This window comes from Leptinotarsa decemlineata, unplaced genomic scaffold (assembly GCF_025532065.1).
Source record: "Leptinotarsa decemlineata unplaced genomic scaffold, Ldec_3_MD MMD2_tig00026314_RagTag_RagTag, whole genome shotgun sequence".
Taxonomy (NCBI): Eukaryota; Metazoa; Arthropoda; class Insecta; order Coleoptera; family Chrysomelidae; genus Leptinotarsa; species Leptinotarsa decemlineata.
Window position 1 is genome coordinate 8,534,016 of NW_027412684.1, and position 19,447 is coordinate 8,553,462.

At 35.7% G+C, this 19,447-nt stretch overlaps 1 protein-coding gene across 4 annotated transcripts in view; it reads right to left on the reverse strand.

Moving 5' to 3' along the window:
• Window positions 1-19,447, reverse strand: part of Liprin-beta (liprin-beta 1) — a 147,190-nt gene that overhangs the window by 23,883 nt on the left and 103,860 nt on the right. For 3 of the 4 annotated variants that reach the window (XM_074181555.1, XM_074181556.1, XM_074181557.1), the window contains 3 exons: window positions 13,588-13,728; window positions 6,713-7,266; window positions 3,060-3,236 (listed from right to left, as the gene is read on the reverse strand). In XM_074181555.1, the coding sequence (XP_074037656.1) occupies window positions 3,060-3,236; window positions 6,713-7,266; window positions 13,588-13,728 (872 nt within the window). The remainder of the gene's footprint in view (window positions 1-3,059; window positions 3,237-6,712; window positions 7,267-13,587; window positions 13,729-19,447) is intronic. The other variant, XM_074181558.1, reaches the window with a different exon arrangement.

Here is a 19,447-nt window from a genome sequence, read left to right on the forward strand (position 1 = left end):
GAGGAAAATTTCCGTTCATTATATTTCAATAGAGATATTGAGAGATGAAAAATGAAAGCAACTTTCAGATTTTCGTGAAATTTCCTGAGAGAATATTTGTTTATTCAGATTTATTGGTTGTTTATTATTGGTTAGTTCACCTAATCTCGTAAAGTGACAGTTCCTTAGCAAAACGTTGAGGAAAAAACAGAAGAAGTTAAAATTTCGTATGGGCCAGAAAAATGTAAGGCATTCTCTGATTTTTTTCAGCAAATTCGGACACATTCAAGTACTAAATAAAATCTAAGAAAGCCAAATCTGTTAAAAAAAAATCTGCTTTTCCGTTAACCAGCTGTGGCACCCTTACGAACGACAACCCTCAGAAGTCGAAACTTGTGCGAGCCAAGAATTAACGAGGTCTTACCTTTAAACGTGTGCTTCCTAACACGAGTTGAACGATATCAAGTGAAAATCGATCGTTCAAACTGGGGCTTGAACCACTGACCAACCCGGCAGTCAATTCGAGTGAGTGAATAAAGCACCCACGTCGAACCGCCTGGCCACCGACCGAAAATATTCTTCCATTATCATTGTTAATAACCGAGAAACTGCTAGGAAATGGCAAAAAGTTTTCTTGGCATTAGGTGACAAGAAGGTTCTACAGAATGGTCCTCACTGGAATTTTTCGTTCCGAGATGGTTGAAATGAAATGTCTACAAGACACAGCCAACTATTATACTTAGATATTTTATGGAAAAAAAACCAGATGTAGTAGGCTACTAACAATTGATTTCTTCAGGATGTAGGTAAGGTTCGGTTAGGTCTAAAGTGAGTGAGGCTATTCGACCCTCCACCGCAACTCGCAAGGGTTTATTGTGGCGCACACCTATTCACACTCGACCAAATAAACCCAGCTTCTTAATGAAGCCGATTAGTTTGAATAGTGAGTGGTCTTTCAGGACAGATGGTAAGAGTATAGCTCTGCCGAACCCTAAAAACCTGATTCGGTCCCCAGCGGGGCAGGCACAAAGTATATGCTCTGCTGTTTCATCATTTTCCAAACAGAGGCGACACACACTGTCTTACGACAGTCCAAGTCTCTGCATATGATGATTCAAATGACAGTGACCTGTAAGAAGGCCTGTTAGACATCTTAGTTCATCCCTACTGTAGTCCAACAACTGTATGGTATCAAGCTTCGAAGGGTGAATAAACGCCTTGGAGTGAGCTAATCCTGGAAGATTCTGCCAGAAGTCCATATATCTTCTTGCCATCCAGGTGTTCAATGTTTGTTTGGCAAAGCCTAAAGCGATGCCAATGACAGGTTCTGGTCTGATGAAGCTGCTTGCAGCACCCTCCTTTGCAAGGAAGTCAGTAGCTTCATTGCCTTCCAGGCCAGTATGGCCAGGAATCCAGACAAGAGATAATCTTTTAAGTCTTCTTATCGAAGAGAGTCGAGGAGAGTTGTGTGCGGAGAGATTGGATTTATTCAATCTCTCCGCACACAATTCAAAAGCGTACATTTCCGCTTGAAATACAGTCGTATAAGTTCCTAGGCAGGTAGATATCTCTGTCCTGAGTCTGCCACTAAAAACATCTGCACCAGAACCGGAAGGTGTTTTTGATCCATCTGTGAACCAACAACGATCTGCTCTTAATATTTCCTTCTCCCGGAGGATCCACTCCTCTCTATTCGGGAACAGTACTTTATATAAGGCAGTTCGTAGTTGACAGTTGGAGGGATGAAGTCGGAGGTCATTTCTAGAATGCTGTGACTCCCAGTGTCAACCAACAGTCTGTTGCACTCTGCATTGAATTGATTTGTGCAATTGGCAATGTGCACAAGTCTGTATGCAGTCCATCTAGCCTCTTTCTTCAGAAAAATATGGAGAGGAGGTAGATCTAGAAGGATCTCCATGGCCGCTGACGGTGTGGTATTGATGACACTACTAATAGCCAGAAAAGCCTGTCTCTGTAAACCAATGAGCTTTGCTTGGACCGTTTTCTGTAAAGCCTTCGGCCACCAAGCAATTGCACCATAAGTGATCATTGGTCTGACAATGATCAATGTTTGGGACCTAAACCCCAAGTGAGCGTTCCAGGTGAGTCTTTTATCAAAAACAATGCCAAGATATTTCACCTCCGTTCGTTAGATCGTGGCGTTAGATCGTCTAATTTTCTCCTACTTCAACTTTTCTTCTCTGTCAAGGACATCAAGCAGACTATCCATTAGGAGCGACTATAGAAGGGGAGATAGTACTCCACCTTGAGGGCAGCCTCTGGTGACCCTGAACCTAATGGCCTCTCCTTGAAGTGTCTTAGTTGCAGTTCTGTTTACCAGCAAGGCATATATCCAGCCAGTTTTTGTTATGGTCGATTCTATACCTTCCCTAGCCAGAAACAATCCTAGAGATTTAGGTAGTGCATTGTCAAATGCTCCTTCAATATCAAGAAATAAGCAACCGGAATCTCCTGGTTGTCAAGGATGTAACAGAGGATACAGAAGCTCGTTTATCCCATTTTATGTAACTTGAGCACACAAGCAACCAGATACAATATTTTTTTGTTTAGTTTAATTTTCTAGTTCAAAATTAAACACAGGGGTTACTTATCGCTGTAATGTCAAAATGTTGAAGGGTTGGATACAGAATTGAAAGACATTTCAAATAAGGTGTCACTCAATTATTATTCCCATTTGATTTTTTGACATGATGTTTATAATTGAAATGACGTTTAAATATCTATTGGATTTGACTGACTAACTGACCAAGACTGATGCAGAGAGATAGGTTTCTATACTTTGTAAGTAATTCCCAATTATTATAGGCTATTATAGTGGGTTGACAGATATGTAGCTTCAACAAGATGTATGTTGTTAATTGTCAAAAGTTCGAAAGTTCCTATAGGGAGTTGATAAGGTTTTATAGATTCAAATGGAAGTTATCAGCTAGAAAAAAAACAAATAGGGATAAATGGTCTCCAGTCTCCGCCATTGAAAAACTGATGTGTTTGTGAGTATATGTGAGTAAAAGATGTATATTTTCTCTATTAACTATTTTTTTCTTCACATATTCACTTACCCGTTGCAATTTGTCCTCGGCCTCTGATAAAAGCTGTTTTTTCTCTTGTAACATTTTTTCCAAGTCGGTAATTTTATCTGATTGTGCTTCAATTTGGTCGGTGAGAACCTGGACTTGTAGTGCCAGGTTTTCCTTTTCATATTGAATTTTTCGCAGCTTTTCATCTTGTTCTCCGGGCTGAAAATATATTGCACATATTTTCCTATTTTCCATAAACATATTGACAGAGTGATCTGATTTTTGCAACTACATGATATGACAAAAATATACAAAAAAAAAGAAATAAATATTTGTAAAATGTACGCTTTCCCCGTCGAGGGGAGCGGACGTGTCACGATCGTTTTCATAGACAGAGGAGCGGAGAGTGCATTCTGTACACGTTTTCTGGTTTATTATATTGTAAAAATACAATAAAAACTATATAAATACAAAAAGAACTATATTTAAGACAGGAGCTCCTTCTCAAAAAAAAAACTCGATGATATAGTTTAGGAGGTTATTATCAACATTTGGATGATAGAAATTGTTTGTTACTCTAATAAGATCAAAATCAATCATGAATTTTTTCAACTATCCAAGCCGAAATAATATTCAAATGACGGTAAATGGTCTTCTCTCAATAGGTATAATCGTTTTGACTTTTGAAATGATTTCAAATATTTTCTTGTGACGTGTCTATAATAAATTGTATGCTCCTGAAGATCAATAAATAGTATTAGTATTGTTCTTATTACTATTATTATTTTGAGAATCCATCATAATGGAATATCTCTAATTTTCAGAAGACCGGATTATTACACTACTATTTGTGGTTCCTTGGGAAGGCTCTTATAGGTTCCCAAATGAATGGACCCTCACAAGTATCTTTATCTTGTGGTAGGTTATAGTAGTTTTGATGTAGTATGTGTTATTTTCCTGTACACTATTCGCCCTCATGTCACATCTTATCTCTACATCCTACATCCAAGATTGTCCTTGGGTTTCCCGTTTCATTGTGAATCGTATTTTGAGGGAGTTCTGATATGTCAGAAATACATCGAGTTGCTCTTCAGCATGCACGATGCAAAATGGGGATTTACTCGAGCGTCATTGAGACACATTAGGTTGCAAAGCTCGGATGATAAGAAAAAAAAATGTTATATAATATATACCTTTTCATCGGTGGGGAAAGCGGCTATAGATTTTTAAATATGTAAAAAAATACTGTCGCATGGACATACTCGAGCGCGTCAGATATTGATAGCATCAATGTCCTACGTATTTTTAATAATGTTGGTATGTTAATCTGATCGTTTGAATGATGTAGGTGGTTGTATGTAAGGGTTAAAAGTGAAAATAAAAAAAAAATAATCGAGCGCGTCAGATTTTCTAAGGGGGTGTTGAGTGCAACAAAAAAAAGCTCTCATTCAATAATCTGACGATTTCGATCTGACGCAAACTCGCGACCATTATTATAATGTGCAAAAAAAAATCGCCATTTTGAAATACTCAAGCGCGTCAGATTAGGATATATATGGTTCATCTACATGTTTTAGACGTGCTGTCTCATAATCTGACGATTATCTAGATAGATTCGCTTAATCTGACAAAAACAATATATTTTTTTAAATTTTTTTCAATTCATTGAACTTAATTAATTGAAAAGCTCAGGAAATATCATGCAAATAAATAAGTGTATGTTTTTCAAGTAGAATACTTGTATTTATAAGAAAATAATTTTAAAAATATGCTCAAAAAAATTTAATTTTTCATAATCAATTGATTAACTGATGAAGAAAAGAGAAATGAAACTTTTATTGTTTTTCACCACTTTTATTTGTAACTGACGTTACAATATATAAGGACATTTTCAAACTTATACAATATATAAGTTTGAAAATGTCCTTATAGGACAAAACTGCAGTGACGTTAGTTACAAATAAAAGTGGTAAAAAACATAGAAAGTTCAATTTCTCTTTTCTTCATTATGATTTCCTACCACGTAGTAACGGCTACATCCATCAATTAATTGATTAATTAATCATCATCTCCATCTTCATCACGAACGAGTATCTGTGATTAGCTGTGATGGCATCAGAATTCAGAGTGGGGACGGAGTAAGAGAGTAATAGATAGAGAAAAAATGAATAGAGAATAGAGGAATAGAAACTCGGAAAATATAGGTATCACACAGCTGCACGCATTAAACTTTATCGACGAATTTTTGTTATTTCGGCTTGCGGAAATCGTCAGATTATATATTTTTCGTTATTCTTGAATTATTTACTTCAAAATGAAAAAAAATTAGCTACGCTCGAGAATGCCGAAATGGCGTTATTTTTTTTTACAACTTTGCTGCCCTCCCCTTTCTTTACGTCACTCTCAAATTGTCATATTACTGGAATATACACTTTTTAGCAGGTAATTAACTCACCCTACCTCAATCTTACGCGCTCGAGAATTTCTGATGATCATTTTTTTTCACTAATCTGATCCTTTATCCCTCATAGGTGGCCTTATATATAGGGCTCATATTTGGTGGAGGTACTTAACCTGGTACAAGGTATCCCCTTGTATATTAATCTGCCGCGTTTTAGTAAATCCCGAAATCCCCGCTTGGGCTCCCCTATTATAGTTTGAAAAACTATGTTTTTTAAACTTTAAACATGTTTAAAGAACATGGAACTGAAAAGTTGCTTTTTTTTTAAATAAGCTTAAAATAATAACGAACGAAAAATACTAGTATTATTGTGAAAAAAGCGATACACAAAAAATATGGCACAAAGCGTCCAGTAGTAGTATTTTTCGTTCGTTATTGTTTTAAGCTTATTTAAAAAAAATGTAACTTTTTAGTTCGATGTTCTTTAAAAGCGTGTTTTTTAGTTTTTTAAACTATATTTATTTTTCATTTATTAGTTTCGTATGCTATAAAAGCGTGTTTTTTAATCTTTTTAAACTATATTTATTTTATCTAAACTTTGGGATAAATCAGCCGTATATTGTTTAAAAAAATGACCATTGATATTTTCCAATTTCGGAGAGGAGCCTGAAAATCAGTTACCAAGCCCAAGGCAGCAGGCGCGCAAAGGAGGGTTACAAATAAGGCAGCAGGCGCGCGTGTTGATAAAAAAAATACTTTTTTCAAATGAAGAAATACATGTGAAGTAAGTTCGAATTATATCAAGGAGGTAACGTGCAGCGCCATCTGCCCGCGAATAGATAAAGCAATAATGTCGATAATTCTGTTAAATACAGATCCCGAGCATTCAAACGAGAATAAATATGAAATGAAAAGGAGAGTTACAAACAAACAAACATACATACATACAGGTGAAGTTAATAAAAGCGTGTTGAAAAAGATATAGTTATGGATATAAGATTATTATATCCTTGCTACATTACAAACACATTATTAGACATTCTGAAACACATTTTTCTGCAGTGTTATGAACGCATATATTCATTTAGGTAGGTAATATTGTTTTATACTTATTGTCTTATACTTATTGTAACTCTATGTAGACTAAGTAACAGCTTGGAAATTAGTATGATCACCTGATGACTAACATGACTGATAAAACAACAAACTAATCTAAAGTACCTCGCTCCTAAAATAGACGAAACAACAATGTTAGTAATCGTTAACGAATTTGATCACTTCTAGAAAATTCTACCTTGGGGTAAGGCGGCGGGGTCCAATGATAGCTTCTGTCTCCGTAAAAACAACAAGCTGGTGGTGGAACGGCGTGGTAAGAACAACACTGCATTTCATGCCTGAGTCTGTTATAGTCCCCGTAAATGTCCGGATGGCTTCCCCTATCGACGAACCTCTGATGGGGGTGTTGCTCCAACATGGGATTACTCCCGTACCTCTGGGGATCCAGCCGTTCATGCCGCCTCTGGAAGTTCTCGTAGCAGTAGTCGTGTGGGTTGCAGCACCAATTCTGACAGCCCGGACCGGCGAAATCATCTAACCTGGGTGGACTTTTTAGGATGTGCGAAGACCTTGACTTTTGGTCTCGTTCGTGCCTGTTCTGGTGGTGTTGCCTCCTTCGATCCAGACTTCCGGGGGCGCCTTTCTCTTTGCGGGGCGTTTTGTCGCGTAAGGGGCGGTTCAGGGGAGGTTTCGTGACTGGGATCTGGTCCACCTCTTCCATTTTCGGAGAGGAGGGGGGCGTCGGTTCCTTACGGATCCATTGGAAGTCGCTGTTGCAGCGGGTCGAGCTATCTGTTTGGAAAATTCTTTCTCAAGTGATACATGTCATCAAAAAGTTAATGGATTGGATATAATTGGTAGTCCTAGCCCTAAGATACTGATAAGGTCTATTGAAATTCTAAGTAATTGTCAGTGTTCGAGAAGTATCAGTGTATGAATGTTTTTTTACCGGAATTTCGATCTTTATGTAACTTCTTGCCCGATAAGTTAGGAAAGCAAAATATATTTAATTTTACAGTTCATCTATAATCATGCCCTAATGAATCACTAAAAATATTAATAAAAGAAAAGTAGTGAAAGTGACTCTTTTGGCCTACAGGGAGGTGTGGTGGAATGGAAGATAATTTTCGTCAGTGGAGGAGAGCGGAGAGTAGGAGGACTACCAATAAAATTTACCAACTCTTGTTAACAGAGGTATTCATAGTGTGGATCCGAATTTCTGCTCAGATGTATCAATTATACATTATAATAATACCTCTGCAGAAAAAAAAAACTTAAATTTAAAATTCTGTATTTTAAAGTATCTATATCAAATAAATCATTCGGGGTGCCTCGTTTAACTAGAATGTACTGTATATTGAAGGGACTTTCATTACAAATTTTTGTCAAACGCTTTTTTACACTTTGTAAAAAATTTCAATGGTTGAATGATATCTGTGACAACTAAATACTAATGTTTTTCGAAACATTATATTAGTGGTTAGGAACGTTGGTTATCCGGTCTAGGTAGCCGTGGTACAATGGTAGACTCGTTTACCAACGAGAAGGTTGTAACACACTGCTGCCATTATTAACCTTTAAGGATCATCCACAAATTGTCTTGGAAGTGGGCGAGTGACATGTTTTTCTCAGGGTCAATCAGTCCCCTATGTTTTGACGTTTCAATTATTTCTAGTCTTCATTTTTTACAACCATTCTGAATTTGCAGTTTTTCGAGATTATCAACTGTTGTTTGCAAACACAATTGGTTTACATCTTCAGGAGTACAACAACTGCCTTTGAACTGTTATTGAAATAGTTGCATTGATTTAAAAAACAAAATATACTAAACTATATCCATCCAACAAAAAAACTAACCCAAAGATCGATGCGTAATCAAGGCTTGATCACCACGCACATTTGCATCTATTGGGCGAAATAAACAAGCCTCCTTACGTTGGCCAATCAGATTCAACGGCAATCAGCTGGCGGAATTCATGTTATAGTGTCGGAGTGATCAGTTACGTTTAAACGCCTGTGGTGTATACATATACTGTATTTCAAAGTTTAAATTTGTTTAATGTGAAGTACTGATACGGCTGAAGAAAATGCTACTTTGTATCCCTACACAGCATCTAATAATTTTCCTATACCCAGTCGCATATTTAAAATAAAATAAAATTTCGATCGTTCCTTAGTACGACTCTGTACAAGCAGCCTTGTCTGGAAGATCACCTGCATTAGGTATGATAATGTTTCGGAGCACTCCGTTATTTAGATGGACAGAGTATAGGCTTTCATTTCTATTCAGAATTTCAGGATAAAATACATTGTATATTATTGCTACCTCGGTAATGGTAAGATGAAATGATTTGTAAGACCAAACTAAAAATAGGAAAGTTTCCTCGAACACCTATACGAAAAATATTCTACTTTCAAACCGAGGTATTTTCTCGAATCTGGAATTCAGAAATATGTGTCTTCATATATGCTTTCTTTTTGAAATTTTTCTGAACAGAGATACTCAATTTTACATCAATTAATAGTTGAAAGTAGCTGAATATGACAGTAGTAAGGAAATCAGAGTTTTTATAGGCCTTTCTGGGCATTTTCACCTTCCACAATCTGAAAAAATTAAAAATTTCCATTACAATCTCTATTTTTTTCAGATTGAAAAAGGTGAATATTCCCAGGACGGCCGATGAAAAACTTTGAAAATTGATTTTGTCTAATTGGTACGGCCAAAGTGAGCGGGTCAATTCGGCTCTCCACTGCAATTCACAAGGGTTTATTGTGGTTCATACAAAACTTCTAAGGAATTTTCATGTGAAACATGAAGAGGTGATGTAACATGAGTTTGTGGCATGCGTTACATTCTTCAATATTTTCATATCGTCAACACTATTATTCGCCATAAATGGAACAAAACAACCCACTTCAGGAAATTTTGTAGAGGTTACGGCCAGAAAGTTGACAAAACCACTATCCACAACAAAATAACCATTTGCAGCAAACTTTATCCTGCGGTTTAATGGCAATGACCAAATAAGCCTTTGGAGTTCCAAAACTCCCGCTCGCTAATGCACTGATATCTGGATCGATATCTGGAGGTGATAATAGTAGGAAAACGTGTTCACGGGAGTGATCATTTATAATGAATAATGTACGAGCTTTTCCTCGCTTCAATGCACTAAAAGCTTTAGGGTTATTTTTTGTATAAATACAGTTGGATAAAATTGTTCATTTGACGAACATTTCTGAAGTTTCTCATATACAGGCTGATCCATAAGAAGTGCGTACCATTGGAAACTTTACTAATGGAAATGGACCTGTTGGAGAGTATTTAAATGAACAAAATGAACACGCCACTAGTAAGTGCCATGCATGGCCGTTAAAATAAAATTTTAAATTTCAAATCCTCTAAATGTTACTTCTGAATAAGTTTTATATATATTTTTTCTTTAAACCATAAAAATTTAATGTGTGACACTTTTCTACATAATGAAAAGGACTAAGTTTGTGTTTCTCAGTGAAATTTTCGACTTTTTACTATAACCTCAAGTTAATGTCTTGATAAAGGGAATAAACATTCTCGAAAGCTCGACCATATAACAAAGAGTATTCTGTAAACAACAGCCCAGCAATTTTGACTGCATCCCCAACATTATTCCGTATTTCTTTATTTATATATAAGGTAAGTTGGGGTAAGTGCGACTTTGGGGCTGGAGCGTCCTTGGCTTGAAAAAACTTCAAATACAATAATTTTCGGATTTTTACGGAATTAATACGGTGGTACAACTCTTGGCAACAGTGCGCGAAAGAATATATGGCGCATGATTGCCTCTGTTGCGTACGTTAGTCGTGTTCAGACAAGCAGTGTCATTTCGCTAGTAAGACGAGTACGTAAGTATATTTTCATTTAATCCGTTCGTTGTGTATTTTTGCGTTCTTTCGAAGTTTGCATGTTTAATGTTCCTCTTTTATATAATCAAACCATCACCGAATTTTGGTATTTTGAGATTTATCTTAAATTTGTTGTTAGCGTGGGGGTCGCTCTTGCCCCACAAAATTAGCATCTAGGGGCAAGTGCGTTCCCTAAGACTGGGGCAAGTGCGTTCGGAAGGCGCACTTGCCCCCTTATATCGTAAGCAATTTGGTGATACAATATAAATACTTACAAATGTTATTTATTGTAGGAACATTTCGAAACATGGTTCGAAATTATAAGAGAAAGAGTGATCGCGCGAAAAAATACAAACAAGAGACTCTACAACGAGCCGTAAATGATATAAAAGCAGGAGTATTAACAGTCAAGAGAGCCAGTGAACTTCATGATATCCCAGTGACTACACTGAAGGACCATGTCAAAGGAAGAAGGGGGGACAAAAGTTCAAGTTTTGGTAGAAAACCCGACATTCCAATAGAACTGGAAAGGCAATTAGCTGATGGCCTCTGCTGTATGGAGAAGTGGGGTTTTGGCCTGTCTCGTACAGAAGTACTGGACCTAGTTGAGAGATTTGTGTTGGAAAATAAAATAAACACCCAATTCAAAAATGGTAGGCCAGGTTTAGACTGGTTTATCAATTTCAGAAAGAGACATAGGCTTTCTCCATAAAGAAGCCTCAAAGTGTAGAAGTGGCTCGGAAGAAATCCGTAGACCCTTTCATTATACAAGAATACTTCAAGCTACTGAAAAAAAAACTTGGATGACTTGGGATTGAATGATAAACCGAGCCAGATTTGGAATTTAGACGAATCCAGTTTTTCTTCAGATCCCTCGAAGACTAAAGTAGTTGGGAAAATCGGTGCTCCATCCACAAGAACAACAAGCGGGCCGGGCCGTGAAAACACTACTGTGTTGATGGCTTGTAGTGCTTCTGGGAATAAACTACCCCCATTGATCGTATTCAAAGGAAAGAGCATATGGAATGAATGGGTAGGATCAGAGGGATCAGAATATCCAGGAACAGCGTACGCAGCTACAAAGAAGGCTTAGATGGAAACTGAGGTTTTTGAAAATTACTTTAAGCGAACCCTAATTCCAAATATTGGTACAGATCGACCAATCCTCCTTATTTATGATGGACATTCAACCCACATAACTGTTGGGGTGATTCAATCAGCAATTGAACAGCAGATCACTATATTAAAGTTACCTCCACACTCTTCTCACTTACTCCAACCACTTGACCTAGCTGTGTTTCGTTCCTTAAAATCTTCTTGGGATGCTAAATTAGTGAAGTGGCAAAGGGAACACCATGGAATGAAAATTCCTAAGAAACAGTTTTCTTCATTGATAGGTCGAGTTTGGCTGGAAACAAGTGCAGATATCATCAAAAGCGGGTTCAAAAAAGGAGGGATTTCGCCATTCGATGATAAAGTCATACCAGAAGAACTCTACGATTCGGAAGCTCTCAGAAGGTGGAAAACATCACAAAATATTGTTACTGTACGTCAAAATGTCTCCGGTCAAAACAATGTCGATCCTCCTATTCAGATGCATACAGATCCGCCAAACAAACATATGGAAATTGATCGTTCAAACTGTCCATCAACAAATAGTGATAGAGACATCCAAGCAAGAACTTCTAGAGACATATCAGCAGGTTCTTCTTCGGAAGTTGAAAAAACAGCAGAACCTTCCAGAAGTAAGCCAAATGATGCAAATGATATTTCTTTTGAGGCACTCCTTCTCAGAACTGTAAAAAATTCCACAAATTCAGCCCAGCAAATCAAGAAGCCCAAAAGAAAAGTTTGTAATGGCGCAGAGGTGGTAACAAGCAATGATGTGATACAGCGATTGAAAGAAAAAGATGAATCATTAAACAAATCGAAAACTAAAATGAGAAATCCTAATGTTCATGCGGTCGGTAAAGATCTTGGTCTCATAGAAAATGACGATTCATCCCGAAAACGAGTGAATAGAAAGAGAAAAACAACTGATGAATGGTCATCATCATCAGAAGAAGTCAATACAATGTTGACTGAAAGCGAAGAAGAATTCAGCAATGATATCGCCGAAGATATTCAAAGTGAGGATGACTAGCAACACTTAGTAAAAAATGTTGGTGACATGAATATTGATGATTGGGTGTTGGTGAAATTTCCAGGAAAAAAAAGCATCAAGCATTACGTGGGCCAAATCGCCAATATCACTAATGATGTTATTATTGTGAAATTTACAAGGAAAAATACTTTTCTCAAGGAAAATTCCATTTTCACATTCCCTTCAGTTGAAGATTCATCGGTAGTTTTGGAAAGTGATATAGTTTCACTTCTACCCCCACCAAAGATTGGTCGCAGAGGTGAAATACGCTTCGAGATTTCTTTCCATATGTTCAATATTCAATAAACCAATCAATTGTTCATTCTAGAACCTATTCGTTAATGTTTCTATGAAATAAAGTTTTTCTGATAATATGACCAATTCATTTTTTCTGAGAGAAAAGTTCATTACTTCTGAACGGGTGGTGATATTACAGTTCTGCGAAATCGAGGGGCAAAAATAAATTTGCAATAAGACGCTCTTACCCCGGAATATTTCAATATACGATCATACACCTCTATCACATCTGAGAACGCACTTGCCCCAAATGATGGGGCAAGTGCGTTTTTAAACCCAATAAAATTGAAAAAATCACAAACATTTCAGATTTCAATAAACTACTTGGATATTCGCATTATTGAAGCTAAACATTTCAATGACTGCTCAGAAAATTTGATGACTGGTTTTCCTATCAAATTCAACAAGCACGATTTTTCGAAGTGTCACTATTCAATTTTGGGGGTGCACTTGCCCCAACTTACCTTATATATATACATATATATATATATATATATATATATATATATATATATATATATATATATATATATATATATATATATATATATATACATATTTTATTTAATTACAGACATGGACTTCATTTCATAAGTATATCCATGAATCGAACAAATACCACATTTTTGAGACACCCGGTATAACTTAATCAATTAATGTCAATAACTGACCAGAAGTGTGGAATGGATAAATTTGGTAGTTCACCATTCATATTAGATTAATTTTAAATCATTTCAATTAAGGTCGAATGCTGTGAAATTCGTAGTAGTCAAAATCTCAATTGATATCACCTTTCAAACTGAACTGTTGTTCCGACGAAGTCGTAGACAAATCCGACGTGGACCCCTGATTCGAGTACGTCTCCGACCATGCTTGGTTTTGCTTCCCTTTTAGGGTCGAATCGTCTTCCAGGCTGGAATCATCGTCGGCCCCTGTCGAGTGCATATTACGTGTCAAATAGAAAATATAAGGACATGGCAGGGAAAACGAAAATAGAAATATCAGACCTTCTGTTTGATTTAGGATTCGTTTCGTTCGTCAATATCTTCTGGAAGAGCTGTGTGAAGAGGGTTCGAGTTAGATTTGGAATTGTATTTACGAAATAGAACACAAATATTCGATTGTAATAATAATTTTTATGATTCCTTAGAAACACAAAATATTCAAACAGGTCAATAGGTTTTTCTGAAATAGAGATGATAGATATATCAAGTTGAAAGGAACAATGCAAATTACATTGAGTATACAAAAATTTTACCAATCATGAGTGCAATAAATGATATAAAGATCACTTAATTCAACTTTATATGTCAACTAGTAGCAAACTCCCCCTTCGTTGGATGTTTAGATGTACAGTTGGAACAATAAAACAACATAAGCAGTAAAAAAAACATAATTTATATAGCATATTGTCACCTCCGTAAATACACATTTAAAGTCATAGTTTATACAGATGGCGAAAAATCATGAATGAAACCGCTTCCTGCATTGGATTATAAACAAAATCATGAATGAATCCGCTTCCTGCATTGGATTATAAACAAAATCATGAATGAAACCGCTTCCTGCATTGGATTATGAATAAAATCATGAATGAAACCGCTTTCTGCATTGGACTATAAACAAAATCATAAATGAAACCGCTTCCTGCATTGGATTATAAACAAAATCATGAATGAAACCGCTTTCTGCATTGGATTATAAACAAAATCATGAATGAAACCGTTTTCTGCATTGGGCTATAAACAAAATCATAAATGAAACCGCTTCCTGCATTGGATTATAAACAAAATCATGAATGAACCGCTTTCTGCATTGGACTATAAACAAAATCATGAATGAAACCGCTTTCTGCATTGGACTATAAACAAAATCATGAATGAAACCGCTTCCTGCATTGAATTATAAACAAAATCATGAATGAAACCGCTTTCTGCATTGGACTGACTATAAACAAAATCATTAATAAAACCGCTTTCTGCATTGGACTATAAACAAAATCATGAATGAAACCGCTTCCTGCATTGGATTATAAACAAAATCATGAATGAAACCGCTTCCTGCATTGGATTATAAACAAAATCATGAATGGTACCGCTTTCTGCATTGAATTATAAACAAATCAAAATTGTTAGTTATTTTATCGTGGAAAATGCATCTTACTACAGAAAATGTTTAACTACAGAAATTACAATTTTTTTATATGAAATAATTTTTGTCTGCGACTTCAACCGCGGAAACTATAGGATAGGTATATCTAATTTACCCTCGTAGGACGTGATCCCTTGAGTATCCGAATGAAAAAAAAACATATGCTATTTCTGGATAATGTAGCTTTCTAATAGTGAAAGAATCATAGAAATCTATTCAGCTACCTATTACAGCTATCTCGCCCTGGCCGCATACGGGTAGATAGACAAAAAGATAAATTAGATTTTATTTGCACTAATAGAAACAAATAATTCCTTACATCATGATTTTCTGTAGAAACCATTCTCGCCGGCAACTCTGAAGCTGGTTAGGTAAAAATAAGGTTATTTTACCAAAATAATTTTTTATTTATGGGAACATAAGCCACTAAAATTAAGTGGCCTAGAACTTTCCTGTAAACAATATTTGATGTTTTATTCTGTGTTTAAAAAAATAGATACATTCATGAGAGTTCTGTCATCAAATATTGTTTACAGAGAAGCTTAAGGCCACCAAGATTCAGTGGTTCGACCTTCCCATGAACCGGCGAAAATGGTCTCTACAAAAAAGTATATGTCTATATAACTACCCGTTCGAAGCCGTGGTGGGTCAAATATAATCGAAATTATTTGAGAGTACTGAACCGATTTCAATAACTCTTTCACTATCAGAAAGCTATATTATCCAGCAGTAATATAAACTACTTTTATCTCGATATCCTCGCGAGATCGGGTATATGCGGGTTAATTAGTTACATTTTATAGTTCACACGGACGAAGTCGCCAAGCAGAATTCCTTCTTCTGACTGCCATAATGATAAAACTTGTAATTTCAAATTTTAAACCGTGGGCTCAGTTCCATGATAAAATTAAACTCTGAATTGCACCCGATGAACGAAGAAGTTTTATACACTCTTATCAAGTTAGACACACGAGTGTTTACTTTTTTCTTCACACTTGTCAACTAACTATTCTCTCAATTTTTAAGCTGTCGCTGATTCTAGGATAATAATGATACTTAATATCGCCATGCATATTTCAGTAGCACAATCTAATAGTAATTTGTTAAAACACAAAAAGCAACCCTCGTACACTTTAGATAATTCTCGAAATACCAAAGTATATCTCTATTATTCATGATGAATAAATTAATATTCATTCTATTCAACGATTTATTTACCAAAAAGTATTACAGTTGTTCTGGTCTACCCTATTTTTTCAACTTGAATTGAATATTTTGTACTACTAACCAAATAATTGATTTTTTTTAGACGACTTGACATATCATTGAAAGGAAAGAGTACCTAAACCCTGGAATACATTTTTCAGGCGCATTTTCTACGATGGGAGGATAAACAATTTTGATTTATTTATAGTCCCAATGCAGAAAGTAGTTTCATTAATGTTTTTCCGCCATCTGTATAAACCGTGACCTTGAATGTGTATTTACGGAGGTGACGCATTCAGTGCAGTTATATCAAAATAAAAACATGACATAAAATTGCTAAAAATTATTTCTATATATCACTCAGAAATAACAAATATTTTTATCGTAGGTATTACATTCTTCAAACCAGCCGTACATGATACGGGGTATCGTCAAAAGTAAGTGATATAAAAAAATGCCATGTTTAAAAATTCCAAAAGTGATTTTATTTCAACTCAGAAATATAAAAATTTTCAAATGAAAAGATGGAGGACATGTGTTCGACCATGATTCAAGAGCTCATCCAACAGAATCTTGCCAAGAAAGCACATCATTTTGAAGGGTTTTTATCTGTCCTACTTTTTCTCGTCTCTAATCTTCTGTCGAATGTCTGCTTCTACCGATACTTGTTATTTTTTCAAAACAGCACTGTAGTAAGCAAGCCAAAAACTTGAGAGGTTGAATACGACTTTTCAATCATCTCCCCAGTGATAGCAAAAACGAAAAAAATATTAATAAATTCAAACAACTATTTGGAACCTTTGGTGTAGTAATGCATATTATTGGAGTTTTTTCCCAAAACCAAATCGTTATTTTTAACACCTAGACACATGCTTCGATCACTAAATGATCATCTTTAAGAGTAAGATCACCAAGTGATCATCTTCAAGAGTAAGATTTAACAGATAAATGTTCCTTTTGAAGATGATCACTTGGTGATCGAAACACGTGTCGAAGTGTTAAAAATAACGATTTGGTGTTGGGAAAAAAACTCCAGTGATATTAATTAAAAAAAAAAATGAAAAAATATTTAGTGGAATCCTGCTTTTATGACATAAGTAAGTGAATATTTTGCTAACTCATAATCTTTTAATTTGTGTACCTATATATGTCTGTGTATATACATTTTATGACTTGTCCAATATCATGTGTATGATCTTAAAGGATGAATAAATTTCATTATGTTTATTATTTATTCTTTATTATTATTATGTAGGCCGTGAACTATACTTCAATTTTAAATTGCACACATGCGAAGCCGCGGCGTCTGACTAGTATCATATGAAACTTGAGGTATGCGAGGTATAATAATATGATGATAGCTATGATAATAATTGATGCAGAGGTAATATAGTTTTACAGCACCTTGGGCAGTGGCTACAGACTCTCAGATATATTGATTGGCAGAAGAGGAACAATTGAATGGTCTTTGAAATCGCCAGGTTCAACCCTCTAAGATTTCTTTCTCTCGGGGTATTTCTTTTCCGTTACAACTTGGTGTAATTAATGATTTCGAAAGGCGAATTACACCAGCATGCCGTTCAATTCATGGCAAAGTTCTCAGAAAAGGAATCAGACTTGATTACTGTTTGCACAATGGACACACCAGAACTGAAAAATTGTTTGACGCGCGTTTCTTCGGGAGGTGAATAAAAATATCAAAACATTTTAAAAATGTATTGTAGGAAGTGGATGAGTAAATTCTATGTGTTCCACTCTTGAAATTTGCACTTGATGATTGAAAATTGTTTTTGAAAAAGTAAAAGAACCAACAAAAAAATCAAACGACTTTCTTACCATTATTAAAAGGATGGAAGGTGCAAGTTCTAATTACTTCCGAAGCTAAGAAAACGAAATTTTTCGAGAATTCTGCAAAAATCATTCCTCGCATGAGGAGGGGGAACAACGAGGGAGGTTTTTCACATTATTTCTTGGACGGAGGATATTGAGGGTGGAAAGTTTTCAAAGTGACACCTGACATTGTCTGAAGAAACACCTGTTTTGTGAAGTTATGTTTGTAGATCAAAATTTGCCAGAAATTCGAAGACATTCATATTAGAATTAACAACAGCTGATAATGAAATATTAAACAAATCGTGCAAAAATGCACTAATCAATTTTTCACGGATATAACAACGATAGGACACTAATTAAAATACACTATCAAATAATTGACTTCCAGGGGATAAGAATACTCCCACACTTTTCTGAACATTATAACTAGGATTAACGGTTCGAACTAGTTTTTCAGAAATTAGACTCACGCATTTTTGTCAGCTAATCACGAATCTGAAGTGAAAACTAACAATACCTAACAATAGGCACCGCCTTGAGGAGACTTATTTTATCTTTGATTTTCCTGGATTAAAACTCATGTCTTCGTGAGGGGACATATTGCTCTACCATAATTTATTATGAAACTACATGACACTTTTGCAAGAGTTTTTTCATTGATTCTGTTGGCAGTGTTACAAATTTGAACTAGGTATAACTGTTGTCATTCAAAATGTGCCTTCTACAATGGATTGCTTCTTAGTAGTTCATAAAGTTTCTCATTTGAAGGGTGGCTCAATAAACTAATTGCATTCATTTGCAGAAATAAACAAAGACGTACATCTGTCGAGGTTGAATGCAACATTACATATTTTATAGATCGTTATTGGTCGTAGCTTCCTAAACAATCACAATTGGAGGGAAGGGAGATAGCAATTGTAACACATTTTTGTGACTGTAATGTGAAAACGAATCAATCATAACCTAAAATGAGGTTCTACTTGCATATAACTCGGATATTACAATAAACATACATATGTTTAATGCAATTATTGATGAAATGAACGTGGTTGTTTCGAAAGTTTCGTCCGTTATGATGACATGTGTTTTTGTAGCTCCATATCTCAATAAATTCTACTGTACTTGTGATGCACTAGTTGAAACCTTTGGTTTAGTACACCAAACTGTTAATTAACCTCGTTTAATTATTATCATGGATTTTGTTGTAAATCATGCCCTACAGAAAATAACGCCGGCTGCCACTGGTAACCATAAACCAATTGTGACGTAGCTAAGAGCGCGTGAATGTACGATGTTCGCTGCCGCTCTAGATGCAGCGAGAATAACGCTCCCGACTTCAATGGAATTTTGGCGAAATTTCCACCGCATTCAATTACGATATATAAACGCTAGCCACGTGCATACTGACACAGTCAAGTGGAAGTTACAGTACGGCACGCGAAGTGATCTAATAAGGCGATA